At 44.8% G+C, this 24038-nt stretch overlaps 1 protein-coding gene across 5 annotated transcripts in view; it reads right to left on the bottom strand.

Moving 5' to 3' along the window:
- Positions 1 to 24038, bottom strand: part of LOC106586745 (DDB1- and CUL4-associated factor 6) — a 62847-nt gene that overhangs the window by 10108 nt on the left and 28701 nt on the right. Inside the window, exons 9-16 of one of the 5 annotated variants that reach the window (XM_014174319.3) lie at positions 18745 to 18867; positions 18231 to 18554; positions 17065 to 17232; positions 3804 to 3863; positions 1872 to 2103; positions 1315 to 1559; positions 747 to 1128; positions 552 to 593 (exon numbers count right to left, since the gene is read on the bottom strand). In XM_014174319.3, coding sequence (XP_014029794.2) covers positions 552 to 593; positions 747 to 1128; positions 1315 to 1559; positions 1872 to 2103; positions 3804 to 3863; positions 17065 to 17232; positions 18231 to 18554; positions 18745 to 18867 — 1576 coding nt within the window. The remainder of the gene's footprint in view (positions 1 to 551; positions 594 to 746; positions 1129 to 1314; positions 1560 to 1871; positions 2104 to 3803; positions 3864 to 17064; positions 17233 to 18230; positions 18555 to 18744; positions 18868 to 24038) is intronic. The other 4 variants (XM_014174320.3, XM_014174321.3, XM_014174323.3 and 1 more) reach the window with 4 other exon arrangements.

Genomic DNA, 24038 nt, shown 5'->3' with positions numbered 1-24038 from the left:
TCTACAACCTCAACAACCCTACACATACTGTAGAGAAGACAATGTCCTTATTTCACTTCACACTGTAGATAACATCCATCTCCTCTCTCTCCTTCTCTTATCTCTCTTGTATTGTGAGTAAACAATGAGCAGGTCAGGTACTAAGCTTAGTCTAAGCTGGCTATATAACCAATAGGTATAATCTACATTTTTCTCCAGGGTTTGTAGGGTTTCATTCATTCACTGGTTGTTGCATCTTTGGTGTTGCCTGTTACCCTCGTGACATCACTATGTACCTACCAGGGATAATGTAGCTAATAGCTTTCCTCTTAGTGAATGGTGGTGGTACACACATGCATATGCATGCTCACACAAATAGTGTTTCACAACAGTGCCCATCACACCCACAAGGCTTAATCCTGCTGGTGAAAACTACAAACACCACATCCTGTAGACTACATTAGAGTCTCAGGGGGGGGTTGCTTGGACTCATGGGAGCTGTAGTTTTGGAAGTTAAAGTTCTTCAACTGCTTGCAGGTTAGATATTATAGTTGTGGACACACAGACGTTACCTGATCATCCTATCTCCTACCGCTGATCCTCTGAAATTAGATCTATGTTTATAGCAGAATCATTAACAGTACATGACCACACAGAACAAGAAAAAAGGTTTCCTCACGGCAATATACAGAGGATGTGACATTAAATGGGATACTCAACACCAACATATCAAAATACTGTGTGTGTTGTAGTGCTGCAGTCCATACCTCTGTCCCTGTCCTCCTCTGTACCTCGCAGAGGGGATAAGAATTGGGTCGTCATCACTGTCGTCTGAGTCCTGGTGGCTACGGGAGGGTTGACCCTGTCCACCCGGTCCCGTTGGAACCCCCTGCCCCCCTGGACCCCCATGCCCCCCCTCCCCCACAGGCTCCTCTCTCCTGCACCCCCCAGTGGTGTCCTCTGCACCCACACCCTGGCTCCTCTCCAGGGGCATGGCAGTCACACTATCCCCCACAGAGGAGGCTTGTGCTGGGGCCTGGGCCTGCATGGAGCCCTGGGTGTTGGAGAAGGAGGCACCCCCAGCCTCACACATTGGGTCTGTGTGGGAAGCAGCAGACCTGCTCTGGCCGGAGGGCTCTGACACAGCCACTGGTATTGAAGGAGGGGAGAGGAAGGAAGAGAGATGTGGTCAGTATGAGGCTCAGTTGTCTAGGTGTCGGCAATACAGCAGAACTACTGGAACTAATGCCGCTTTCCTGATCAGTGCTACACATGGAATCCCATAGAGGACAGTAACACTAACAATCATGGCCACTAGGCCACTCCAGTCCTCACCCTGCTCTGAGGCAGAGCTCTCTGCCAAGGGCCCTTCCCTAGTCTGGGCGGCCCCTGCTGCCTCTGACGGTTTGGGCTCTCCACTGGAGGCTCCGCTGCCCCTGGAACTGGAGGCTACGCTGCCCCTGGAACTGGAGGCTCTGCTGCCCCTGGAACTGGAGGCTCCGCTGCCCCTGGAACTGGAGGCTCCGCTGCCCCTGGAACTGGAGGCTCCGCTGCCCCTGGAATTGGGAGCTCTGCGGCTCCTGTAGAGAACAGGGGGTGGGCAAAGGAGAGAGGGTAAGAGTCGGTCTCAAAGAACAACCTTACATCACCAAGATGAGACACTTGATTTCAATTTGTGAATATTCATTTGGTGAGTAAAAATCTGGGAACATCAAGGGTCGGTTTCCCTCGATGTTCAGTATTGTGCTATCCATTAAGAATCTCCATTGAGCGTGCCTTTTAGTCCAGCAGCAGGCTTAATCTGGGTCTGTAAAAATCACCTTCTAAAGTTCGAATAGTGTGAAGTTGTGCTTCTGGCTTTCTAAGCAGTGTAGTCGGAGTCGCATGCTCACCACTCGTCAGTGAAGTCCAGTTTGATGGTACTGGTGGTGGTTCCCTCAGTGCTGTAGTGTAGACTCAGGACGGGTTCTGCCGTGCTGGCTCGGCTACCTCCAGGTCCAGTACTGCTGCTGGGTGCCCCAGACGAGGTTCCAGTTACACTGGCAGACGCAGACGCAGACGCAGTCAGAGTTTTCACTTTGACTGAACTCGCTCCAGCACTCACACTCACAGCTTCTGATGCTCCTGAGCGGGAGAACACACACACACACAGAGAGACAGAGACCGATAGAGAGAGATAGAGAGAATGAGAGGAAGAAAAGGAGAAAGAGAGATTATTGCATAATATACAGTATATGACAATAGTTTTGCCTGGTTACCAAAATAAAAACCACAATAGCGATTACGGTTGCAAAAATTCCAGGAACTTTCAATAAATTCAGTTGTTTTTCCAAAATCCTGGTTGGAAGATTCCCAGAATTAGGAGGCAATAAGCAGGAAATACAAAATCCTTCAACCAGAATTTCTGGAAAACCAGGGAATTTATTGAACATTGTGTGGAATTTTGCAATCCTACTCGCAACTATACATTTTCAACAGAGTTCTTCATCGTTGTGTTTCCATGTTAGGTGTTACAGTACATTTCAGAATTGGGGACAAAACAATATTGATTAGTTGATTTTGAAATAGTGTGTAGAGACTAATATTAATTTAGCAAATAGATAAAACCACTTTGTATTCCATTTCAGCACTTTGCATAATGTAGTCTGTAGTTATGCTAGCTAAAAACATGTCAAATAGATTATATTTTATAAGACAGGTACACGGTTTTGTTTTTAATATACAGGACAATCTAATGCGATGGTAACATGCAGCATTGTTATTTTAGGTAGGTCAATGGCAATGCTTAAAAAGGCTGTACGCCTCTGTGCTGCATTGTACACTCACCTCCTACTAACTGTGTTACACAAGTTTCAAGTTTCATCCATACATAGAGGAAGAGAGGAATGCTAACCATCAATCCACAGCAGCAATACATACAGTGATTCATACATTTAAAAAAAACGTGAGGTGCACTTGGTTAGATTTAACTTGCCCATCACAATGGTGACAATAGAAGAAATGGGAGCGTGAAGCTAAATCAAAGCTAAATGAAGCGCACCCTTTTAGTATTTGACCCAGATTTGAACCAAAACGTCACACAGGTGAGAGGGGAACACCACAAAGATACAGGGGTTAAATGCAAGCCTCTCGAACTACCACCACACGCAACAGTTCATCACAAAGCAGTTTGGAATGTCACTGTCATTCTAGGGCCTTTTGCGTTGTTCTGTAAAAAAAAAAAGAAGCCAATACAGGAGACGATCGCATTGAGAGGGAACAGTTTGAGCGTGAGATGATCTACAGCACGGCTGTGACTGAGTGAAAAGCCAGGAGGACAGCGAGATTGCGTCAGGGCCAGGTTTGGAGCCCAGGGGCACGTGCCCTGTGTGTCTGTTCATAAATACGGCCCTGGATTATGTTACCGGTCCAAAATAAAATCAATACTTAAAGGCTGAGGAATTACCTAACATTATCTCAAGCTACAGTTGCAACAAGAGAGCCTTGGAGAAAATAGCTAACACCAGTCTCCGCCCTGGGGACTCGGTTGGCCAAAAGGGATGAGAATGCATGTCTAGTGAACATGCACTCAGGTAAAGCTGGTGGAGGGGCAAGCCGGAAGTCTCATGGTAAAGATGGTGGCGGGACAAGAAGGCACGCCAGAAGTCTCATGCAAATTATTATATCATTTTTTATGCCACACAGACGACAGAGAGAAAGGCCGGAGGAAGACAGAGATACAAAAGAACAGAAAGAAAAAGGAGAGATAAGAGACTATAGGGATAGAATGAGAGCGAGAGAGAGAGAGAGAGAGAGAGAGAGAGAGAGAGAGAAAGGAGACGCACCCTGCTGCTCATCCAGAGTCATGGATCCCAGCTGTTTGTTAACCACAGACGAGGGAGAATCTGGAACACAAATAAGACTCACTAAACAACGGGCACAGAGGGTCACACCAGGGTTCATACGATCATGCTCAGGTCTCACAGAGGTCAAAGATCAAAGCTCAAGTCAAAATGCAGCTTAAAGTGGACCATGGCCAAGCAGGAAAAAGAGTTAAACACAGCTAAATGAACAGACAGTGTTGTTTGTTGTAACACTGGGAAGAACATCTCAAGGTTGATATTGATATGGGAATAGAACAGCAATTCCACTACAAAAAGCTTGTGGGAGATGGAACACATACTGGACTTAGCGCCACACGTACAGTGCTAAAACACAAAAGATATCACACGCGCAATTCATAGTTTGATAACAACAGAAGATTTACACAGTAGTTCAACTTTTTGAGGCATCTCAAGTTGTCTCACTCAGCCTTTTGAAAGTAAGTCATGGAACAAGGATGGACCTCATAGTAATACGAACACCCACTCACTGCATGTCTGTTGAGCTGATACCAACTATGTTGACTATGGGGTAGTGCCAGTGGCCAACCACACTGACCAAGGGCCTGTGTCATGCACAAACATCGGTCACCTTGTGTGACCAGTAGCCAGCGACCTCAAAAAGGGCATCATGCAGAGATTCATCCTTGGCAAACCTTTCACTCCACCTCAAACTAGATGAATAGACTTCCAAAAAAAGTTGTTACTGAGAGATAGATTGATATATGAATTGATTCCTACCACAATGTCACATGGTCTGATGCCAGTGCATTCCACTGCAACTCAAGCTACGTACGTCCACATTACGAGTGTTTTGTGAGGCGAATCGTAAAGGATTGAGAATGAATATCGTTATTTCCCATTTATATGAAAACCAATTGGTGTGTTCATAGTAGCTTTATCAGTCTCTACAGTAAAGCCAGATGTCACAGCCCTGACGAGGCCTCGCGCCAATACTGAAGCTTACATGTTCAGGAACAAACAATACATATGAAAAATGGGAGACAACATACAAAACTGACTCATTGTAGCCACTTACATTATGTCTGTCTGTGTTTGTACAGTGCTGTGAAAAAGTATTTGCCCCCTTTCAAATTTTCTCTACTTTTACATATTTTTGATACTGAATGTGTTATCAAATTTTCAACCAAACCCTAAAATTAGATAAAGGGAACCTGAGTGAACAAATAACACGACAATTGCATACTTATTTCATGTATTTCATAAAGTTATGTAACACCCAATGCCCCTGTGTGAAAAAGTAATTGCCCCTTACACTCAATAACTGGTTGTGCCACCTTTAGCTGCAATGACTCTAAACTAATGCTTCCTGTAGATGTTGATCAGTCTCTCACATTGCCGTGGGGGAATTTTAGCCCGCTCTTGCATGCAGAACTGCTTTAACTCCGCAACATTTGTGGGTTTTAAAGCATGAACTGCTCGTTTCAAATTCTGCCACAAGATCTCAATTGAGATTAGGTCTGGACTTTGACTAAGCCATTCCAAAACTTCAGATTTGTTGCTTTTTATCCATTTCCATGTAGACTTGATTGTGCGTTTTGGATGATTGCTTGCTGCATGACCCAGCTGCGCATCAGCTTCAACTCACAGATGGATGGACTGACATTCAACTGTAGAATTCTCTGATACAGAGCAGAATTCATGGTTCCTTCTAGTTAGGCAAGTTGTGCAGGTCATGAGGCAGCAAAGCATCCCTAAACCATCACACTACCACCACCACGCTTCACCGTTGGTAAGAGCTTCTTACTGTGGAATGTAGTGTTGGGTTTTTCCCAGGCATAATGGGACCCATGTCATCCAAAAATATATACGTTTGACTCATCTGTCCATAGAAAATTCTTCCCAGAGTCTTGATAATCATCCAGGTGCTTCTTGGTAAACTTGAGTCCACTTTTTGGATGAAATGGGTCCCATTATGTCTGGTGAAAACCAAACACTGCATTCTACAGTAAGAACCTCATACCAACGGTATGACAATGATCCAAAACACACAATCAAGTCTACATGAAAATGGTTAACAAGCAACAAATCTGAAGTTTTGGAATGGCCTAGTCAAAGTCCCGACCTAATCTCAATTGAGATCTTGTGGAAGAATTTGAAACGAGCAGTTCATGCTTTAAAACCCAAAAATGTTGCGGAGTTAAAGCAGTTCTGCATGCAAGAGCGGGCTAAAATTCCCCCACCGCAATGTGAGAGACTGATCAACAACTACAGGAAGCATTTGGTTGGAGTCATTGCAGCTAAAGGTGGCACAACCAGTTACTGAGTGTAAAGGGCAACTACTTTTCACAAAGGGGAATTGGGTGTTGCACAACATTGTTAATTAAATAAAAATAAGTATCAATTTTCTTTGTAAACTCAGGTTCCCTTTATCTAAAATTAGGTTTTGGTTGAAGATCTGATAACATTCAGTATAAAAATATATAAAAAAATAGAGAATCTGAAAGGGGGCAAATACTTTTTCACGGCACTGTATGTACACTTGAAGTCGGAAGTTTACATACACTAAGGTTGGCGTCATTAAAAGTCATTTGTCAACCACTCCACGAATTTCTTGATAACAAACTATAGTTTCGGCAAGTCGGTAAGGACATCTACTTCGTGCATGACACAAGTAATTGTTCCAACAATTGTTTACAGACAGATTATTTCACTTATAATTCACTGTATCACAATTCCACTGGGTCAGAAATTTACATAGATTAAGTTGACTGTGCCTTAAAACAGCTTGGAAAATTCCAGAAAACTATGTCATGACTTTAGAAGCTTCTGATAGGCTAATTGACTAATAGGCTAATCATTTGAGTCAATTGGAGCTGTACCTCTGGATGCATTTCAAGGCCTACCTTCAAACTCAGTGCCTCTCTCTTTGCTTGACATCATGGGAAAATCAAAAGAAATCAGCCAAGACCTCAGAAAATAAATTGTAGACCTCCACAAGTCTGGTTCATCCTTGGGAGCAATTTCCTAACGCCTGAAGGTACCACGTTCATCTGTACAAACAGTAGTATGCAAGTATAAACACCATGGGACCACGGAGCCATCATACCACTCAGGAAGGTGACGCGTTCTGACTCCTAGAGATGAACGTACTTTGGTGCGAAAAGTACAAATCAATCCCAGAACAACAGCAAAGGACCATGTGAAGATGCTGGAGGAAACGGGTACAAAAGTATCTATATCCACAGTAAAACGAGTCCTATATTGACATAACCTGAAAGGCCGCTCAGCAAGGAAGAAGCCACTGCTCCAAAATCGCCATAAAAAAGCCAGACTACGGTTTGCAAATGCACATGGGGACAAAGATCATACTTTTTGGAGAAATGTCCTCTGGTCTGATGAAACAAAAATACAACTGTTTGGCCATAATGACCATCGTTATGTTTGGAGGAAAAAGGGGGAGCCTTGCGAGCCGAAGAACACCATCCCAACCGTGAAGCACGGGGGTGGCAGCATCATGTTGTAGGGGTGCTTTGCTGCAGGAGGGACTGGTGCACTTCACAAAATAGATGGCATCGTGAGGCAGGAAAAGTATGTGGATATATTGAAGCAACATCTCAAGACATCAGTCAGGAAGTTAAAGCTTGGACATAAATGGGTCTTCCAAATGGACAATGACCTCAAGCATACTTCCAAAGTTGTGGCAAAATTGCTTAACTTTTTAGTGACGGGAGCAGTATTCGGAAATTCAGATGAATGACGTGCCCAAATTAAACTGCCTGCTACTCGGGCCCAGAAGGTAGGATGTGCATATGATTAGTAGATTTGGACAGAAAACACTCTGAAGTTTCTAAAACTGTTTGAATGATGTCTGTGAGTATAACAGAACTCATATGGCACGGACAAACCTGAGACAAATCCAACCAGGAAGTGGGAAATCTAAGATTTGTAGTTTTTCAAGTGATTCCCTATCCAGTATACAGTGACTTAGGTTTCATTTTGCACTTCCTAAGGCTTCCACTCGATGTCAACAGTCTTTAGAACGTTGCTTCATGCTTCTACTGTGAATGGGGAGAGAATAAGAGCTCCTGGAAGTAGATGAGTGAGAAAATGACATGAGCTCAGTGGCGCACACTCCCGTGAGAGTTAGCTGTGTTCCTTTTCTTTTTTGAAGACAAAGGAATCATCCGGTTGGAATATTATGGAAGATTTATGATAAAAACATCCTCAAGATTGATTCTATACATCATTTGACATGTTTCTACGAACAGTAATATAACTTTTGACTTTTCGTCTGAACTTAACTGCGCGAGGACAGTGCATTTGGAGTACTCTACCGAACGCGCAAACAAAAAGGAGGTATTTGGACATATATATGGACTTTATTGAAACAAATGAACATTTATTGGGGAACTGGGATTCTCTGAGCACTGTACTCAGATTATTGCAAAGTGTGCTTTCGCTGTAAAGTTTTTTTGAAATCTGACACAGCGGTTGCATTAAGGAGAAGTGTGTCTATAATTCTTTGAATAACAGTTACCTTTTTTATCAACGTTTATGATGAGTATTTCTGTAAATTGATGTTCTCATTCACCGGAAGTTTTGGGAGGCAAAACATTTCTGAACATTACACGCCAATGTAAAATGGGGTTTTTGGATATAAATATGAACTTTATCGAGCAAAACATACATGTATTGTGTAACATGAAGTCCTATGAGTGCCATCTGATGAAGATTATCAAAGGTTAGTGATTACTTTTAGCTGTATTTCTCTTTTTTGTGACGCCTCTCCTTGCTTGGAAAATGGCTGTGTGGTTTTTCTTGTCTAGGTGCGGTCCTAACAATCTAATGCTATGCTTTCGCCGTAAAGCCTTTATGAAATCGGACAATGTGGTTGGATTAACGAGAAGTTCAACTTTAAAATGGTGTAAAATAGTTGTATGTTTGAGATATTTGAATTATGAGATTTTTGTTGTTTTGAATTTGGCGCCCTGCTATTTCACTGGCTGTTGAATAGTGTGTCCCACATTTCCCAGAGAGGTTAAGGACTTGGAGTGGCCATCACAAAGCCCTGACCTCAATCCCATAGAACATTTGTGGGCAGAACTGAAAAAGTGTGAGTGAGCAAGGAGGCCTACAAACCTGGCTCAGTTACACCAGCTCTGTCAGGAGGAATGGGCCAAAATTCACCCAACTTATAGTGGGATGCTTGTGGAAGACTACCCGAAACGTTTGACCCAAGTTAAACAATTTAAAGGCAATGCTACCAAATACTAATTGAGTGTATGTAAACTTCTGACCCACTGGGAATGTGATGAAAGAAATAAAAGCTGAAATAAATCACTCTACACTATTATTCTGACATTCCACATTCTTCAAATAAAGTGGTGATCCTAACTGACCTAAGACAGGGAATTTTTACTAGGATTAAATGTCAGGAATTGTGAAAAACTGAGTTTAAATATATTTGGCTAAGGTGTATGTAAACTACCGACTTCAACTGTACCTCATCCCCATATTGTTTTTCTTTACTTTTTTGCACACCAGTATTTCTACTTGCACATCATCATCGGTACATCTATCACTCCAGTGTTAATTTGCTAAAATTGTAATTACTTCGCTACTATGGCCTATTAATTGCCTTACGCCATTTGCACACACTGTATATAGACTTTTTTCTATTGTGTTATTGACTGTACGTTTGTTTGTTCCATGTGTAACCTTGTGTTGTTGTTTGTGTCGCACTGCTTTGCTTTATCTTGGCCAGGTCGCAGTTGTAAATGAGAACTTGTTCTCAACTGGCCTACCTGGTTAAATACATTTATTATTCCATTTGTGTTACCCTTTCCTTCCCAATTTTGTGGTACCAATTGGTAGTTACAGTCTTCTCTCATCGCTGCAACTCCCATACGGACTCGGGAGAGGCGAAGGTCGAGAGCCGTGCGTCCTCCAAAACACAAACCAATCAAGCTGCACTGCTTCTTGACACAATGCCCACTTTACCAGGATGCCAGCCACACCAATATGTCGGAGGAAACACCGTAAACCTGGCAACACTGTCAGCGAGCATGCGCCCGGCCCACCACAGGAGTCGCTAGAGCGCGATGGGACAAGGACATCCCTGCTGGCCAAACCCTCCCCTAATCCGGACGACGCTGGGCCAATTGTGCACCACCCCGTGGGTCTCCCGGTCGCGGCCGGCTGCGACAGAGCCCGGACTCAAACCAGGATCTCTAGTGGCACAGCTAGCACTAAGATGCAGTGCCTTAGACCACTGCGCCACTCGGGAGGCCCCTATAGCCTTATTCTAAAACGGATTCAATGAATCGTTTTCTTCATCAATAGATCAATGTGACAAAGTGAAAACAGGTTTTAGATTTTTTTGCAAATGTATTACAAATAAAATAGAAATACCTTATTTACATAAGTATTCAGACCCTTTGCTAAGAGACTCGAAATTGAGCTCAGGTGCATCCTGTTTCCATTGATCATGCTTGAGATGTTTCTATAACTTGATTGGAGTCCACCTGTGGTAAATTCAATTGATTGGACATGATTTGGAATGGTCCCACAATTGACAGTGCATGTCAGATCAAATGAAGTGAAGAAGTTGAATGTGCAAGTAGAGATACTGGGGTGCTAAGGAGCAAAAATTTAAAATAACAATATGGGGATGAGGTAGTTGGATGGGCTACAGGTGCAGTGATCTGTGAGCTGCTCTGACAGCTGGTGCTTAAAGTTCGTGAGGGAGATATGAGTCTCCAGCTTCAGGAATAGGCTTTGGGGATGACCAGTGAAATATACCTGCTGGAGCACGTGCTACGGGTGGGTGCTGCTATGGTGACCAGTGAGCTGAGATAAGGTGGGACTTGACCTAGCAAAGACTTATACAGTGAGGGAAAAAAGTATTTGATCCCCTGCTGATTTTGTACGGTTTGCCCACTGACAAAGAAATGATCGGACTATCATTTTAATGGTAGGTTTATTTGAACAGTGAGAGACAGAATAACAACAAAACAATCCAGAAAAAATGCATGTCAAAAATTTTATAAATTGATTTGCATTTTAATGATGGAAATAAGTATTTGACCCCTCTGCAAAACATGACTTAGTATTTGGTGGCAAAACCCTTGTTGGCAATCACAGAGGTCAGACGTTTCTTGTAGTTGGCCACCAGGTTTGCACACATCTCAGGAGGGATTTTGTCCCACTCCTCTTTGCAAATCTTCTCCAAGTCATTAAGGTTTCGAGGCTGACGTTTGGCAACTCGAACCTTCAGCTCCCTCCACAGATTTTCTATGGGATTAAGGTTTGGAGACTGGCTAGGCCACTCCAGGACCTTAATGTGCTTCTTCTTGAGACACTCCTTTGTTGCCTTGGCCGTGTGTTTTTGGTCATTGTCATGCTGAAATACCCATCCACAACCCATTTTCAATGCCCTAGCTGAGGGAAGGAGGTTCTCACCCAAGATTTGACGGTACATGGCCCCATCCATCGTCCCTTTGATGCGGTGAAGTTGTCCTGTCCCCTTAGCAGAAAAACACTCCCAATGCATAATGTTTCCACCTCCATGTTTGACGGTGAGGATGGTGTTCTTGGGGTCATAGGCAGCATTCCTCCTCCTCCAAACACGGCGAGTTGAGTTGATGTCAAAGAGCTCCATTTTGGTCTCATCTGACCACAACACTTTCACCCAGTTGTCCTCTGAATCATTCAGATGTTCATTGGCAAACTTCAGACGGGCATGTACAGTGGGGAGAACAAGTATTTGATAACCTGCAAAATCAGCAGTGTTTCCTACTTACAAAGCATGTAGAGGTCTGTAATTTTTATCATAGGTACACCTCAACTGTGAGAGACGGAATCTAAAACAAAATTCCAGAAAATCACATTGTATGATTTTTAAGTAATTAATTTGCATTTTATTGCATGACATAAGTATTTGATCACCTACCAACCAGTAAGTATTCCGGCTCTCACAGACCTGTTAGTTTTCCTTTAAGAAGCCCTTCTGTCCTCCACTCATTACCTGTATTAACTGCACCTGTTTGAACTCGTTACCTGTATAAAAGACACCTGTCCACACACTCAATCAAACAGACTCCAACCTCTCCACAATGGCCAAGACCAGAGAGCTGTGTAAGGACATCAGGGATAAAATTGTAGACCTGCACAAGGCTGGGATGGGCTACAGGACAATACGCAAGCAGCTTGGTGAGAAGGCAACAACTGTTGGCGCAATTATTAGAAAATGGAAGAAGTTCAAGATGACGGTCAATCACCCTCGGTCTGGGGCTCCATGCAAGATCTCACCTCGTGGGGCATCAATGATCATGAGGAAGATGAGGGATCAGCCCAGAACTACACGGCAGGACCTGGTCAATGACCTGAAGAGAGCTGGGACCACAGTCTCAAAGAAAACCATTAGTAACACACTACGCCGTCATGGATTACAATCCTGCAGCGCACGCAAGGTCCCCCTGCTCAAGCCAGCACATGTCATTTTACATTTTAGTCATTTAGCAGACGCTCTTATCCAGAGCGACTTACAGTAGCGATTGCATACATTTCATAATTTTTCTTTCTTCTCCGTACTGGTCCCCCGTGGGAATCGAACCCACAACCCTGGCGTTGCAAACACCATGCTCTACCAACTGAGCCACACGGGACCATGTCCAGGCCCGTCTGAAGTTTGCCAATGACCATCTGGATGATCCAGAGGAGGAATGGGAGAAGGTCATGTGGTCTGATGAGACAAAAATAGAGCTTTTTGGTCTAAACTCCACTCGCCGTGTTTGGAGCAAGAAGAAGGATGAGTACAACCCCAAGAATACCATCCCAACCGTGAAGCATGGAGGTGGAAACATCATTCTTTGGGGAAGCTTTTCTGCAAAGAGGACAGGACGACTGCACCGTATTGAGGGGAGGATGGATGGGGCCATGTATCGCGAGATCTTGGCCAACAACCTCCTTCCCTCAGTAAGAGCATTGAAGATGGGTCGTGGCTGGGTTTTCCAGCATGACAACGACCCGAAACACACAGCCAGGGCAACTAAGGAGTGGCTCCGTAAGAAGCATCTCAAGGTCCTGGAGTGGCCTAGCAAGTCTTCAGACCTGAACCCAATAGAAAAGCTTTGGAGGGAGCTGAAAGTCCGTATTGCCCAGCGACAGCCCCGAAACCTGAAGAATCTGGAGACGGTCTGTATGGAGGAGTGGGCCAAAATCCCTGCTGCAGTGTGTGCAAACCTGGTCAAGAACTACAGGAAATGTATGATCTCTGTAATTGCACACAAAGGTTTCTGTATCAAATATTAAGTTCTGCTTTTCTGATGTATCAAATACTTATATCATGCAATAAAATGCAAATTAATTACTTAAAAATCATACAATGTGATTTTCTGGATTTTTTTAGATTCCGTCTCTCACAGTTGAAGTGTACCTATGATAAAAATTACAGACCTCTACATGCTTTGTAAGTAGGAAAACCTGCAAAATCGGCAGTGTATCAAATACTTGTTCTCCCCACTGTATATGTGCTTTCTTGAGCATGGGGACTTGCGGGCGCTGCAGGATTTCAGTCCTTCACGGCGTAGTGTGTTACCAATTGTTTTCTTGGTGACTATGGTCCCAGCTGCCTTGAGATCATTGGCAAGATCCTCCCGTGTACTTCTGGGCTGATTCCTCAACGTTCTCATGATCATTGCAACTCCACGAGGTGAGATCTTGCATGGAGCCCCAGGCCGAGGGAGATTGACCGTTCTTTTGTGTTTCTTCCATTTGCGAATAATCGCACCAACTGTTGTCACCTTCTCACCAAGCTGCTTGGCGATGGTATTGTAGCCCATTCCAGCCTTGTGTAGGTCTACAATCTTGTCCCTGACATCCTTGGAGAGCTCTTTGGTCTTGGCCATGGTGGAGAGTTTGGAATCTGATTTACTGATTGCTTCTGTGGACAGGTGTCTTTTATACAGGTAACAAGCTGAGATTAGGAGCACTCCCTTTAAGAGTGTGCTCCTAACCTCAGCTCGTTACCTGTATAAAAGACACCTGGGAGCCAGAAATCTTTCTGATTGAGAGGGGGTCAAATACTTATTTCCCTCATTAAAAAGCAAATCAACTTTTGGATTTTGTTGTTATTCTGTCTCTCACTGTTCAAATAAACCTACCATTAAAATTATAGACTGATCATTTCTTTGTCAGTGGGCAAACGTACAAAATCAGCAGGGGATCAAATACTTTTTTCCCTCACTGTAGATGACCTGAAGCCAGTGGGTTTGGCGACGAATATGAAGCGAGGGCCAGCCAACGAGAGCATACAGGTTCGCAGTGGTGGGTAGTATATGGGGCTTTGGTGACAAAACGGATCGCACTGTGATAGACAGCATCCAATTTGCTGAGTAAAGTGTTGGAGGCTATTTTGTAAATGACATCACCGAAGTCAAGGATCGGTAGGATAGTCAGTTTTACGAGGATATGTTTGGCAGCATGAGTGAAGGATGCTTTGTTGTGAAATAGGAAGCCGATTCTAGATTTAATTTTGGATTGGAGATGCTTAAAGTGAGTCTGGAAGGAGAGATTACAGTCTAAGCAGACACCTAGGTATTTGTAGTTGTCCACATATTCTAAGTCAGCACCGTCCAAAGTAGTGATGCTAGACGGTCGGGCAGGTGCGGGCAGCGATCGGTTGAAGAGCATGCATTTAGTTTTACTTGCATTTAAGAGCAGTTGGAGACCACAGAAGGAGAGTTGTATGGCATTGAAGCTCGTCTGGAGGTTAATTAACACAGCGTCCAAAGAAGGGCCAGAAGTACACAGAATGGTGTCGTCTGCGTAGAGGTGGATCAGAGAACCACCAGCAGCAAGAGCGACATTATTGATGCATACAGAGAAAAGAGTCGGCCCGAGAATTGAACCCTGTGGCACCCCCATAGACACTGCCAGAGGTCCGGACAACAGGCCCTCCGATTTGACACACTAAACTCTGTCTGAGAAGTAGTTGGTGAACCAGGAGAGGCAGTCATTTGAGAAACCAAGGCTGTTGAGTCTGCCAATAAGAATGTGGTGATTGAGAGTCGAAAGCCTTGGCCAGGTCGAAGAATACGGCTGTACAGTATTGTCTTTTATCGATGGCGGTTATGATATCATTTAGGACCTTGAGCGTGGCTGAGGTGCACCCATGACCAGCTCGGAAACCAGATTGCATAGCGGAGAAGGTACGGTGAGATTCGAAATGGTCAGTGACCTGTTCGGTAACTTGGCTTTTGAAGACCTTATAAAAGGCAGGTTAGGATAGATATAGGTCTGTAACAGTTTGGGTCTAGAGTGTCTCCCCCTTCGAAGAGGGGGATGACTGCGGCAGCTTTCCAATCTTTGGGGATCTCAGCTATCTGGATTTGGATGAAGGAGAAATGGGGGAGGTTTGGGCAAGTTGCTGTGGGGGGTGCAGGGCTGTTGACCGGGGTAGGGGTGCAGGGCTGTTGACCGGGGTAGGGGTAGCCAGGTGGAAAGCATGGCCAGCCGGAGAAAAATGCTTATTGAAATGATTGTGGATTTATCGGTGGTAACAGTGTTTCCTAGCTTCAGTGCAGTGGGCAGATGGGAGGTGGTGCTCTTATTCTCCATGGACTTTACAGTGTCCCAGATCTGTGGAAGGGTACCAAAAAATGTCTGCAGTGGCCTCCCATCATTCTTAAATGGAAGTTTGGAACCACCAAGACTCTTCCTAGAGCTTGCCACCCGGCCAAACTGAGCAAATGGGAGAGAAGGGCCTTGGTCAGGGAACCCGAAGATGGTTGTCCTTCTGGAAGGTCCTCCCATCTCCAGAGGAACTCTGGAGCTCTGTCAGAGTGAGCATCAAGAACCCGATGGTCACTCTGACAGAGCTCCAGAGTTCCTCTGTGGAGATAGAACCTTCCAGAAAGACAACCTTCCAGAAAGACAACCATCTCTGCAGCACTCCACCAATCAGCCCGTCATGGTAGAGTGAAGGCACTCCTCAGTAAAAGGCACATGACAGCTCTCAGACCACCATGACAGCTCTCAGACCTAAAGGACTCTCAGACCATCAGAAACAAGATTCTCTGGTCTGATGAAACACAGATTGAACTCTTTGGCCTGAATACCAAGCGTCACGCCTGGAGGAAAACCTGGCACCATCTCTACAGTGAGGCACGGTGGTGGTAGCATCATTCTGTGGGGATGTTTTTCAGCAGCAGGGACTGGTAGACTGGTCAGGATCGAGGGAAAGATGAACGGTGGAAAGTACAGAGAGATCCTTGAAAACCTGCTCCACAGCACTCAGGACCTCAGACTGGGGTGAAGGTGCACCTTCCAACAGGACAACAACCCTAAGCACACAGTCAAGACAATGCAGGAGTGGCTTTGGGACAGGTCTCAATGTCATTGAGTGGCCGAGCCAGAGCCCGGACCTGAACCCGATTAAACATCTCTGGAGAGACTTGAAAATAGTTGTGCAGCGGCCCTCCCCATCCAACCTGACAGAACTTGAGAGGATCTGCAGAGAAGAATGGGAGAAACTCCCCAAATACAGGTGTGCCAAGAATGTAGGGTCATACCCAAGAAGATTTGAGGCTGTAATCGCTGCCAAAAGTGCTTCAACTAAGTATTGAGTAAAGGGTCTGAATACTTATGTAAATGTCAGTTTTTTATCTTTAATATATGTGCAAAAATGTCTAAAAAACTGTTTTTGCTTTGTCATTATGGTGCATGAGCGGGTGCGCAGCTCCCCCGTGACTGCCGCGCAGAAGAAATATCAGCTGGTGCAGAGAAGAACTTAACAGGGAAATTTCTCTAGAAAGTTGAGTGAACACTATCAACATTTTTCTTTACTGTGGGAATTGTGATCGAATCAACGCAATATTAGTAATTTTCAATGCAACATACCGAAACAAAACTAACTATGCAAGAGATTTTGTTGTAGGCAGAACGAATCGGAGTATGATTTTATTACATTGACACGCACGATTCAGCCAGTACTCTACAAAAACCGGTGCGCCATAACCAATCAGAGCTGCAGTAGGCCAATATGCAAATAGACCATTGCCATATATGGATCTGTGCCATTTACTTTGAACTGGATTGATTTTACAGCATGAGCGGTCATGAGTAATTGCCCTTGTTTTGAGATCAAAGCAAGAGCTGCATGCAGCCACGTGTGCACATTTGTACATATCCTTTGCTAGTTAGTGAGTTATTAGCCCAGTTATAGAAAATGTATAGTCAGCAATGGGGGAGTGACTGTAACCTGTAGGGGGGGCCATCTTGGTGGCAGCAGCAACAGCCCCCTGTGATTGGCTCTCAGTGCCTGCGGTGGAGGAAGAGGATTGACTCTGTCCTGGGGGGTCGGCCAACAGGAGCAGCCGCTGCAAGCGCCTACACACTAAACTTACCGGCAGCCGATGAGGGCCGTACTCTAACATAGAGGTGGATAGACGAGAGGGACAGAGAGAGACAGAGAGAGAGAGAGGTGGAGAGACGAGAGGGACAGAGAGGTGGAGAAATGAAAGGTACAGAGGGGAGGAGGGACGAGAGGGACAGAGGGGTGGAGGGACGAGAGGGACAGAGGGGAAGAGGGACGAGAGGGACAGAGGGAAAGAGGGACAGAGGGGTGGAGGGACGAGAGGGACAGAGAGACGACAGAGACGACAGAGAGACGAGAGGGACAGAGAGACGAGAGGGACAGAGAGACGAGAGGGACAGAGAGACGAGAGGGCGAGGCGAGAGGGACGAGGCAGAGAGGTGGAGAGACGAGAGGGACAGAGGTGGAGAGACGAGAGGGACAGAGGTGGAGAGACGAGAGGGACAAGGAGGAAGACGAGGAGAGGCAATAAAGGAAAATAAAGGAAACAGTAGAAGGAGAGGGTAAGGCAGCTGCTTGAGTGGTACAGCTTCCACACACACTCCCATAGTCTGCGCGCGCACTCCCATAGTCTGCGCGCGCGCGCACACACACACACACACACACACACACACACACACACACACACACACACACACACACACACACACACACACACACACACACACACACACACACACACACGTTATGTCCTGCTAGTGGCAGTTTACTGTGAGTAGGGTTGGAAAGTGACCGGTAATTTACAAAAGTCAGAGGAATCTTCATGAATTTAGGTAATTAACAGAATATCTATGACAATCTAATCTAACTTTGGTAATTTATACTTGAATATTCTGGTAGTTTCCTGGTAAACGTATAAAGTTTCCAGTAATATACACTCCCTTTAGAACTCTAACTGTGAATCACCTGTTGGCTCTCCTCAAATCAAATACGATGACAATTACTCGGCCCTCTTATGGGAAAAATTGTATCTTAGTGGACTGGAGAGCTATTATGTCAGTTTTGATTGAAGTACTCAGTGTATGTGTGTGTTCTCTCTACGCGACTCTTACCGGACAGTGCGGCCTCTGTGGTGGGTGTTGGCGTGGAGGTCACAGCAGTGTCTGCCTGACTCCTCTGCTCTGAATCTGGGGAGGAGGTGAGGGCGCATGAGGGAAGCACCGAGCCTTCCATGGATGAGGAGGTTGACGGAGGATGTGCTGTAACCGTTGACGATGACCCTGAGAAGGAGGTGGACTTGGAGAGGGGTACAGGTACAGGGTTGACGGCGGAGGCCTCCATTTCCACAGAGCCCTCTAAGGCTCTGACGGCTTGTGGAGGGGGTATTGTAGGGAGTGTTGGGATGGTGGGGGCCCCCTCTATGCGAGGAAGAGTGCCTGGAGGAGATGCAGGAAATATGTGTTTATTGTTTTTTCTGAAGCATGTCTTTTTATAAAGTTCTAATCTGTTGTATTGAATTGTATTTTTTGCCTTTCATAAACAAAACACTGATGCAGCCCAAATAAATAAGGTCTAATTATAGATATGTGGCAACGGGCCAACCACTACCCTGTCCCAGTGTCTCACCTGTAGGGCGTGTCTGAGGGCGCGTGGTCCCCCGGCTGCCCTGGGCCTCGCTGGCCTCCTCAAACCAGCGGGACAACATGTCCGACATCCTCTGCATCAGCGACACGTTGGGACTCTGCTCTCCTGGGGGGGGGGGGGGTGAAAGGTCAGAGCCTGAGTTAGCATGAATGACACGACTGGCTGGCATTTCTCAGCACAACATTCCATTGAAAACCCACAAAGTTACTGTTGCCCGCTTTACCATCTGTCTAGGGCAGGGGTCACCAACAGGTCGATTGTGAGCTACCAGTAGCTCACAGCCCACCTATGAGTAGCTCGCCAAACAATTCTGAAAGTACATGCAATACTCCACCGCAAACTGTCATAAACAAATCTCAAGTATCAGACACAGAAAGCTCCCAGCTACTATCTAATCAACATTATCCCACCCCTGGTTAACCACTATTGGCTTAAAAAGCCAAACCTAACACAATATCTGCTAATTATTTCCATCACTCTGTTTAGCCAGTTAATCATGTGGGTTAACAGAAATACTTCCCCCAAAACCCTCTCAATTAAATGTTAACTGCAAAGTAGGCTTACCTGGCAGAAGTATATCATGAGTAAGCATATCATTTGTATCCATTATTAGTTATTTGCAAACTTGCTATGAAATTTGAGCAGCATTGCTAAACTGGCACATTCCTCAATCACTAGATGCGCAATTAAAAAAGGGGGAATTACACTCGAAAATCTAAATGCTAGTTTTCTTCCAGACCTAAAAAGATGTGTTTTCTGATGTGAAATAAAGGCGAATGGAAACACCAGCTAGCTAGAACGCCAGCTAACTGTAAATCAACATATTGGCATTGTTGCATCACTGGCAGGAGAACATTTTGGAACTCCCAAAAATGTCTGAAATTACCGAGAAGCTCAGAGTCTGAGAATGAGTTAATTACACAGAATGAAATAATGTTAGTTAGGGAGCCAATAAACCTACTGAAGCCGTTCATGTTTGAGACGATCGTTTTTATTTTATTTATTCAACCTTTAACTAGGCGAGCCGATCGTTGCCCCAGATCAAATAGTTCTCGTAGCAGTAACAACACAGATATGCCGACTGAAACACCTCAGCTAGTGGATCGGCGTAGGCAAACACAAACTGGTGTAAGTGGGGATGCTGCCAGATAATGTCTAGAGTATGAGTGTGTGTGAGATGTAAGAGATGGTGGTCGCTACAGCACAAAATCCCAGCAGATGGTGGCTGTATTACATCCAGTCAGAGGTTCCTGTCAGTCTGTCTGGATGGTGGCTGTATTACATCCAGTCAGAGGTTCCTGTCAGTCTGTCTGGATGGTGGCTGTATTACATCCAGTCAGAGGTTCCTGTCAGTCTGCCTGAATGGTGATGTATTTATTGGACGTGTCACTAATCGTTATGAAGGACTTCCTGGTAGAAGAGGTTACTTGACCAGTCAGCAGCCGATATGCCAGTTAAATAATTGGTGTAATTTGCTTGATTATAAATTGTTTAAAAGGTTAATATCAGTAGTGGGTAGGAGCGCAATATATACTGCTCAAAAAAATAAAGGGAACACTTAAACAACACAATGTAACTCCAAGTCAATCACACTTCTGTGAAATCAAACTGTCCACTTAGGAAGCAACACTGATTGACAATAAATTTCACATGCTGTTGTGCAAATGGAATAGACAACAGGTGGAAATTATAGGCAATTAGCAAGACACCCCCAATAAAGGAGTGGTTCTGCAGGTGGGGACCACAGACCACTTCTCAGTTCCTATGCTTCCTGGCTGATGTTTTGGTCACTTTTGAATGCTGGCGGTGCTTTCACTCTAGTGGTAGCATGAGACGGAGTCTACAACCCACACAAGTGGCTCAGGTAGTGCAGCTCATCCAGGATAGCACATCAATGCGAGCTGTGGCAAGAAGGTTTGCTGTGTCTGTTAGCATAGTGTCCAGAGCATGGAGGCGCTACCAGGAGACAGGCCAGTACATCAGGAGACGTGGAGGAGGCCGTAGGAGGGCAACAACCCAGCAGCATGACCGCTACCTCCGCCTTTGTGCAAGAAGGAGCAGGAGGAGCACTGCCAGAGCCCTGCAAAATGACCTCCAGCAGGCCACAAATGTGCATGTGTCTGCTCAAACGGTCAGAAACAGACTCCATTAGGATGGTATGAGGGCCCGACGTCCACAGGTGGGGGTTGTGCTTACAGCCCAACACCGTGCAGGACGTGTGGCATTTGCCAGAGAACACCAAGATTGGCAAATTCACCACTGGCGCCCTGTGCTCTTCACAGATGAAAGCAGGTTCACACTGAGCACATGTGACAGAGTCTGGAGACGCCGTGGAGAACGTTCTGCTGCCTGCAACATCCTCCAGCATGACCGGTTTGGCGGTGGGTCAGTCATGGTGTGGGGTGGCATTTCTTTGGGGGGCCGCACAGCCCTCCATGTGCTCGCCAGAGGTAGCCTGACTGCCATTAGGTACCGAGATGAGATCCTCAGACCCCTTGTGAGACCATATGCTGGTGCGGTTGGCCCTGGGTTCCTCCTAATGCAAGAGAATGCTAGACCTCATGTGGCTGGAGTGTGTCAGCAGTTCCTGCAAGAGGAAGGCATTGATGCTATGGACTGGCCCGCCCGTTCCCCAGACCTGAATCCAACTGAGCACATCTGGGACATCATGTCTCGCTCCATCCACCAATGCCACGTTGCACCACAGACTGTCCAGGAGTTGGCGGATGCTTTAGTCCAGGTCTTGGAGGAGATCCCTCACGAAACCATCCGCCACCTCATCAGGTGCATGCCCAGGCGTTGTAGGGAGGTCATACAGGCACGTGGAGGCCACACACACACTACTGAGCCTCATTTTGACTTGTTTTAAGGACATTACATCAAAGTTGGATCAGCCTGTAGTGTGGTTTTCCACTTTAATTTTGAGTGGGACTCCAAATCCAGACCTCCATGGGTTGATAAATTGGATTTCCATTGATTATTTTTGTGTGATTTTGTTGTCAGCACATTCAACTATGTAAAGAAAAAAGTATTTAATAAGATTATTTCTTTCATTCAGATCTAGGATGTGTTGTTTAAGTGTTCCCTTTATTTTTTTGAGCAGTGTATATAATCAGTATCCTTTAACTTCACTAGGGTAGGGGGCAGCATTCGGAATTTTGGATGAAAAGCGTGCCCAAATTAAACTGCCTGCTACTCAGGCCCAGAAGCTAAGATATGCATATAATTGGTAGATTTTGATAGAAAACACTCTAAAGTTTCCAAAACTGTTAAAATAATGTCTGTGAGTATAACAGAACTGATATGGCAGGCAAAAACCAGAGGAAAATCCATCCAGGAAGTACTATTATTTTGAAAGGCTGTTTTTCCATTGAAAGCCTATCCACCATACAAAGACTTAGGACCCAGTTCACGATCTCTATGGCTTCTTCTACATGTCGCCAGTCTTTAGGCATTGTTTCAGGCTTTTACTCTGAAAAATGAGGGAGATACAGCACTTTCAATGAGCGGATAGTGGAAATTTCCAGACATGAGTCAAGCGCATGATCAGGAGCGTGCCTTTCTTGTTTCTCCTTTTCTATTGACAAAGCTTTTGTCTGGTTGAAATATTGATTATTTATGACAAAAACAACCTGAGGATTGATTTTAAACATCGTTTGACATGTTTCTATGAACTTTTAATGTACTTTTTTGACTTTTCGTCTGGGTGTTGAGAGCACGCTTTGTGCCTTTGGATTACTGAACTAAACGCACCAACAAAACTGAGGTTGTTGGATATAAAGAGGGGCATTATCGAACATTTGTGTAACATGTAGTCCTGGGAGTGCCACCGGATGAAGATCAAAGGCAAGTGATTAATTTAATCGCTATTTCTGACTTTTGTGAGTCCTCTGCTTGGCTGGAAAATGTCTGTATGGTGTTTTGTGGCTAGGCGCTGTCCTAACATAATCGCATGGTGTGCTTTCGCCATAAAGCCTTTTGAAAATCTGACACAGCGGCTCGATTAACAAGACGTTTATCTTTAATCCTATGTATAACACTTGTATCTTTCATCAATGTTTATGAGTATTTCTGTAATTTGATTTGGCTCTCTGCAATTTCACCGGATGTTATTTGAGACAATGCATTACTGAACATAACGCGCCAATTTAAACTGTGGTTTTTGGACATAAAAAGGGACTTTATTGAACAAAACAAACATTTATTGTGTAACATGGAGTCCTGGGAGTGCCACCAGATGAAGATCAAAGGTTAGTGATTCATTTAATCGCTATTTCTGACTTTTGTGAGTCCTCTCCTTGGCTGGAAAATGTCTGTATAGTTTCTTGTGGCTAGGCGCTGTCCTAACATAATCGCATTGTGTGCTTTCGCTGTAAAGCCTTTTTGAAATCGGACACTGTGGTTGGATTAACAAGAAGTTTATCTTTAAAATGGTGTATAATACTTGTATGTTTGAGGAATTTTAATTATGTGATTTCTGTTGTTTGAATTTGGCGCCCTGCAATTTCACTGGCTGTTGTCGAGGTGGGACGCTAGCGTCCCAATGACACCAGAGAGGTTAACGATGTTTATCGCCAGCACTGTTTGGCACGTTGGTAACACATTTACCTTTTGATTAGACGACCGGAGTTCAAATCGCAGACAACATCATGATTCATGAAAACTCATTCTAACCAATAATGGAGCGTACTCATTATAAATACATTGTGATTTAGTTTTGGTATCATATTAACTTGTCTTATGATTTTGTTTGCAGAGCATACAGGCTGGCAGTTTATCGCCAGTTCACCCTGTGGACACAAGGGAGAACTGGACGAGGTGTATGGCGTCTCATCCCTGCGTGTGTCGTTTCTTCCATAACAGGCTGACTACACCGCTCGCGTTGCAAAATACATTTCTAAATCTATATTATTCAATTATTGCACGCGCGCGCCAACGAGTGTCTTCGTTGCCAAGGGCTAAAATAGAAATCAGTTCTATTTCTGACGCAGGTCACGCTGCAAGTCCTGTCTCTCCCATCTCCTCATTGGTTTATAGAAACAGGTACCCATGTGCCATCGCCTCATTAGTTATACCCACGTGGGTGATTGAAAGACTAACGAGGCCAGTGGCGGTAATGCACCTAATTTATGAAAGTTGCCAATCGCAATATAAAGTTAAGAGAAGAAAAGGCCTGGAAGGAGGCTTGATGACTAGAAACGATTCGGCTGACCGTTTTATGTGTGGATTAATTGGTGGACTAGAGGACCTTGTGCATTTCAGGTAAAATAACTAAA

This window comes from Salmo salar, chromosome 25, assembly GCF_965601325.2.
Source record: "Salmo salar chromosome 25, fSalSal1, whole genome shotgun sequence".
NCBI classification, from domain to species: Eukaryota; Metazoa; Chordata; class Actinopteri; order Salmoniformes; family Salmonidae; genus Salmo; species Salmo salar.
This window is presented reverse-complemented; position numbering and strand designations above follow the sequence as displayed.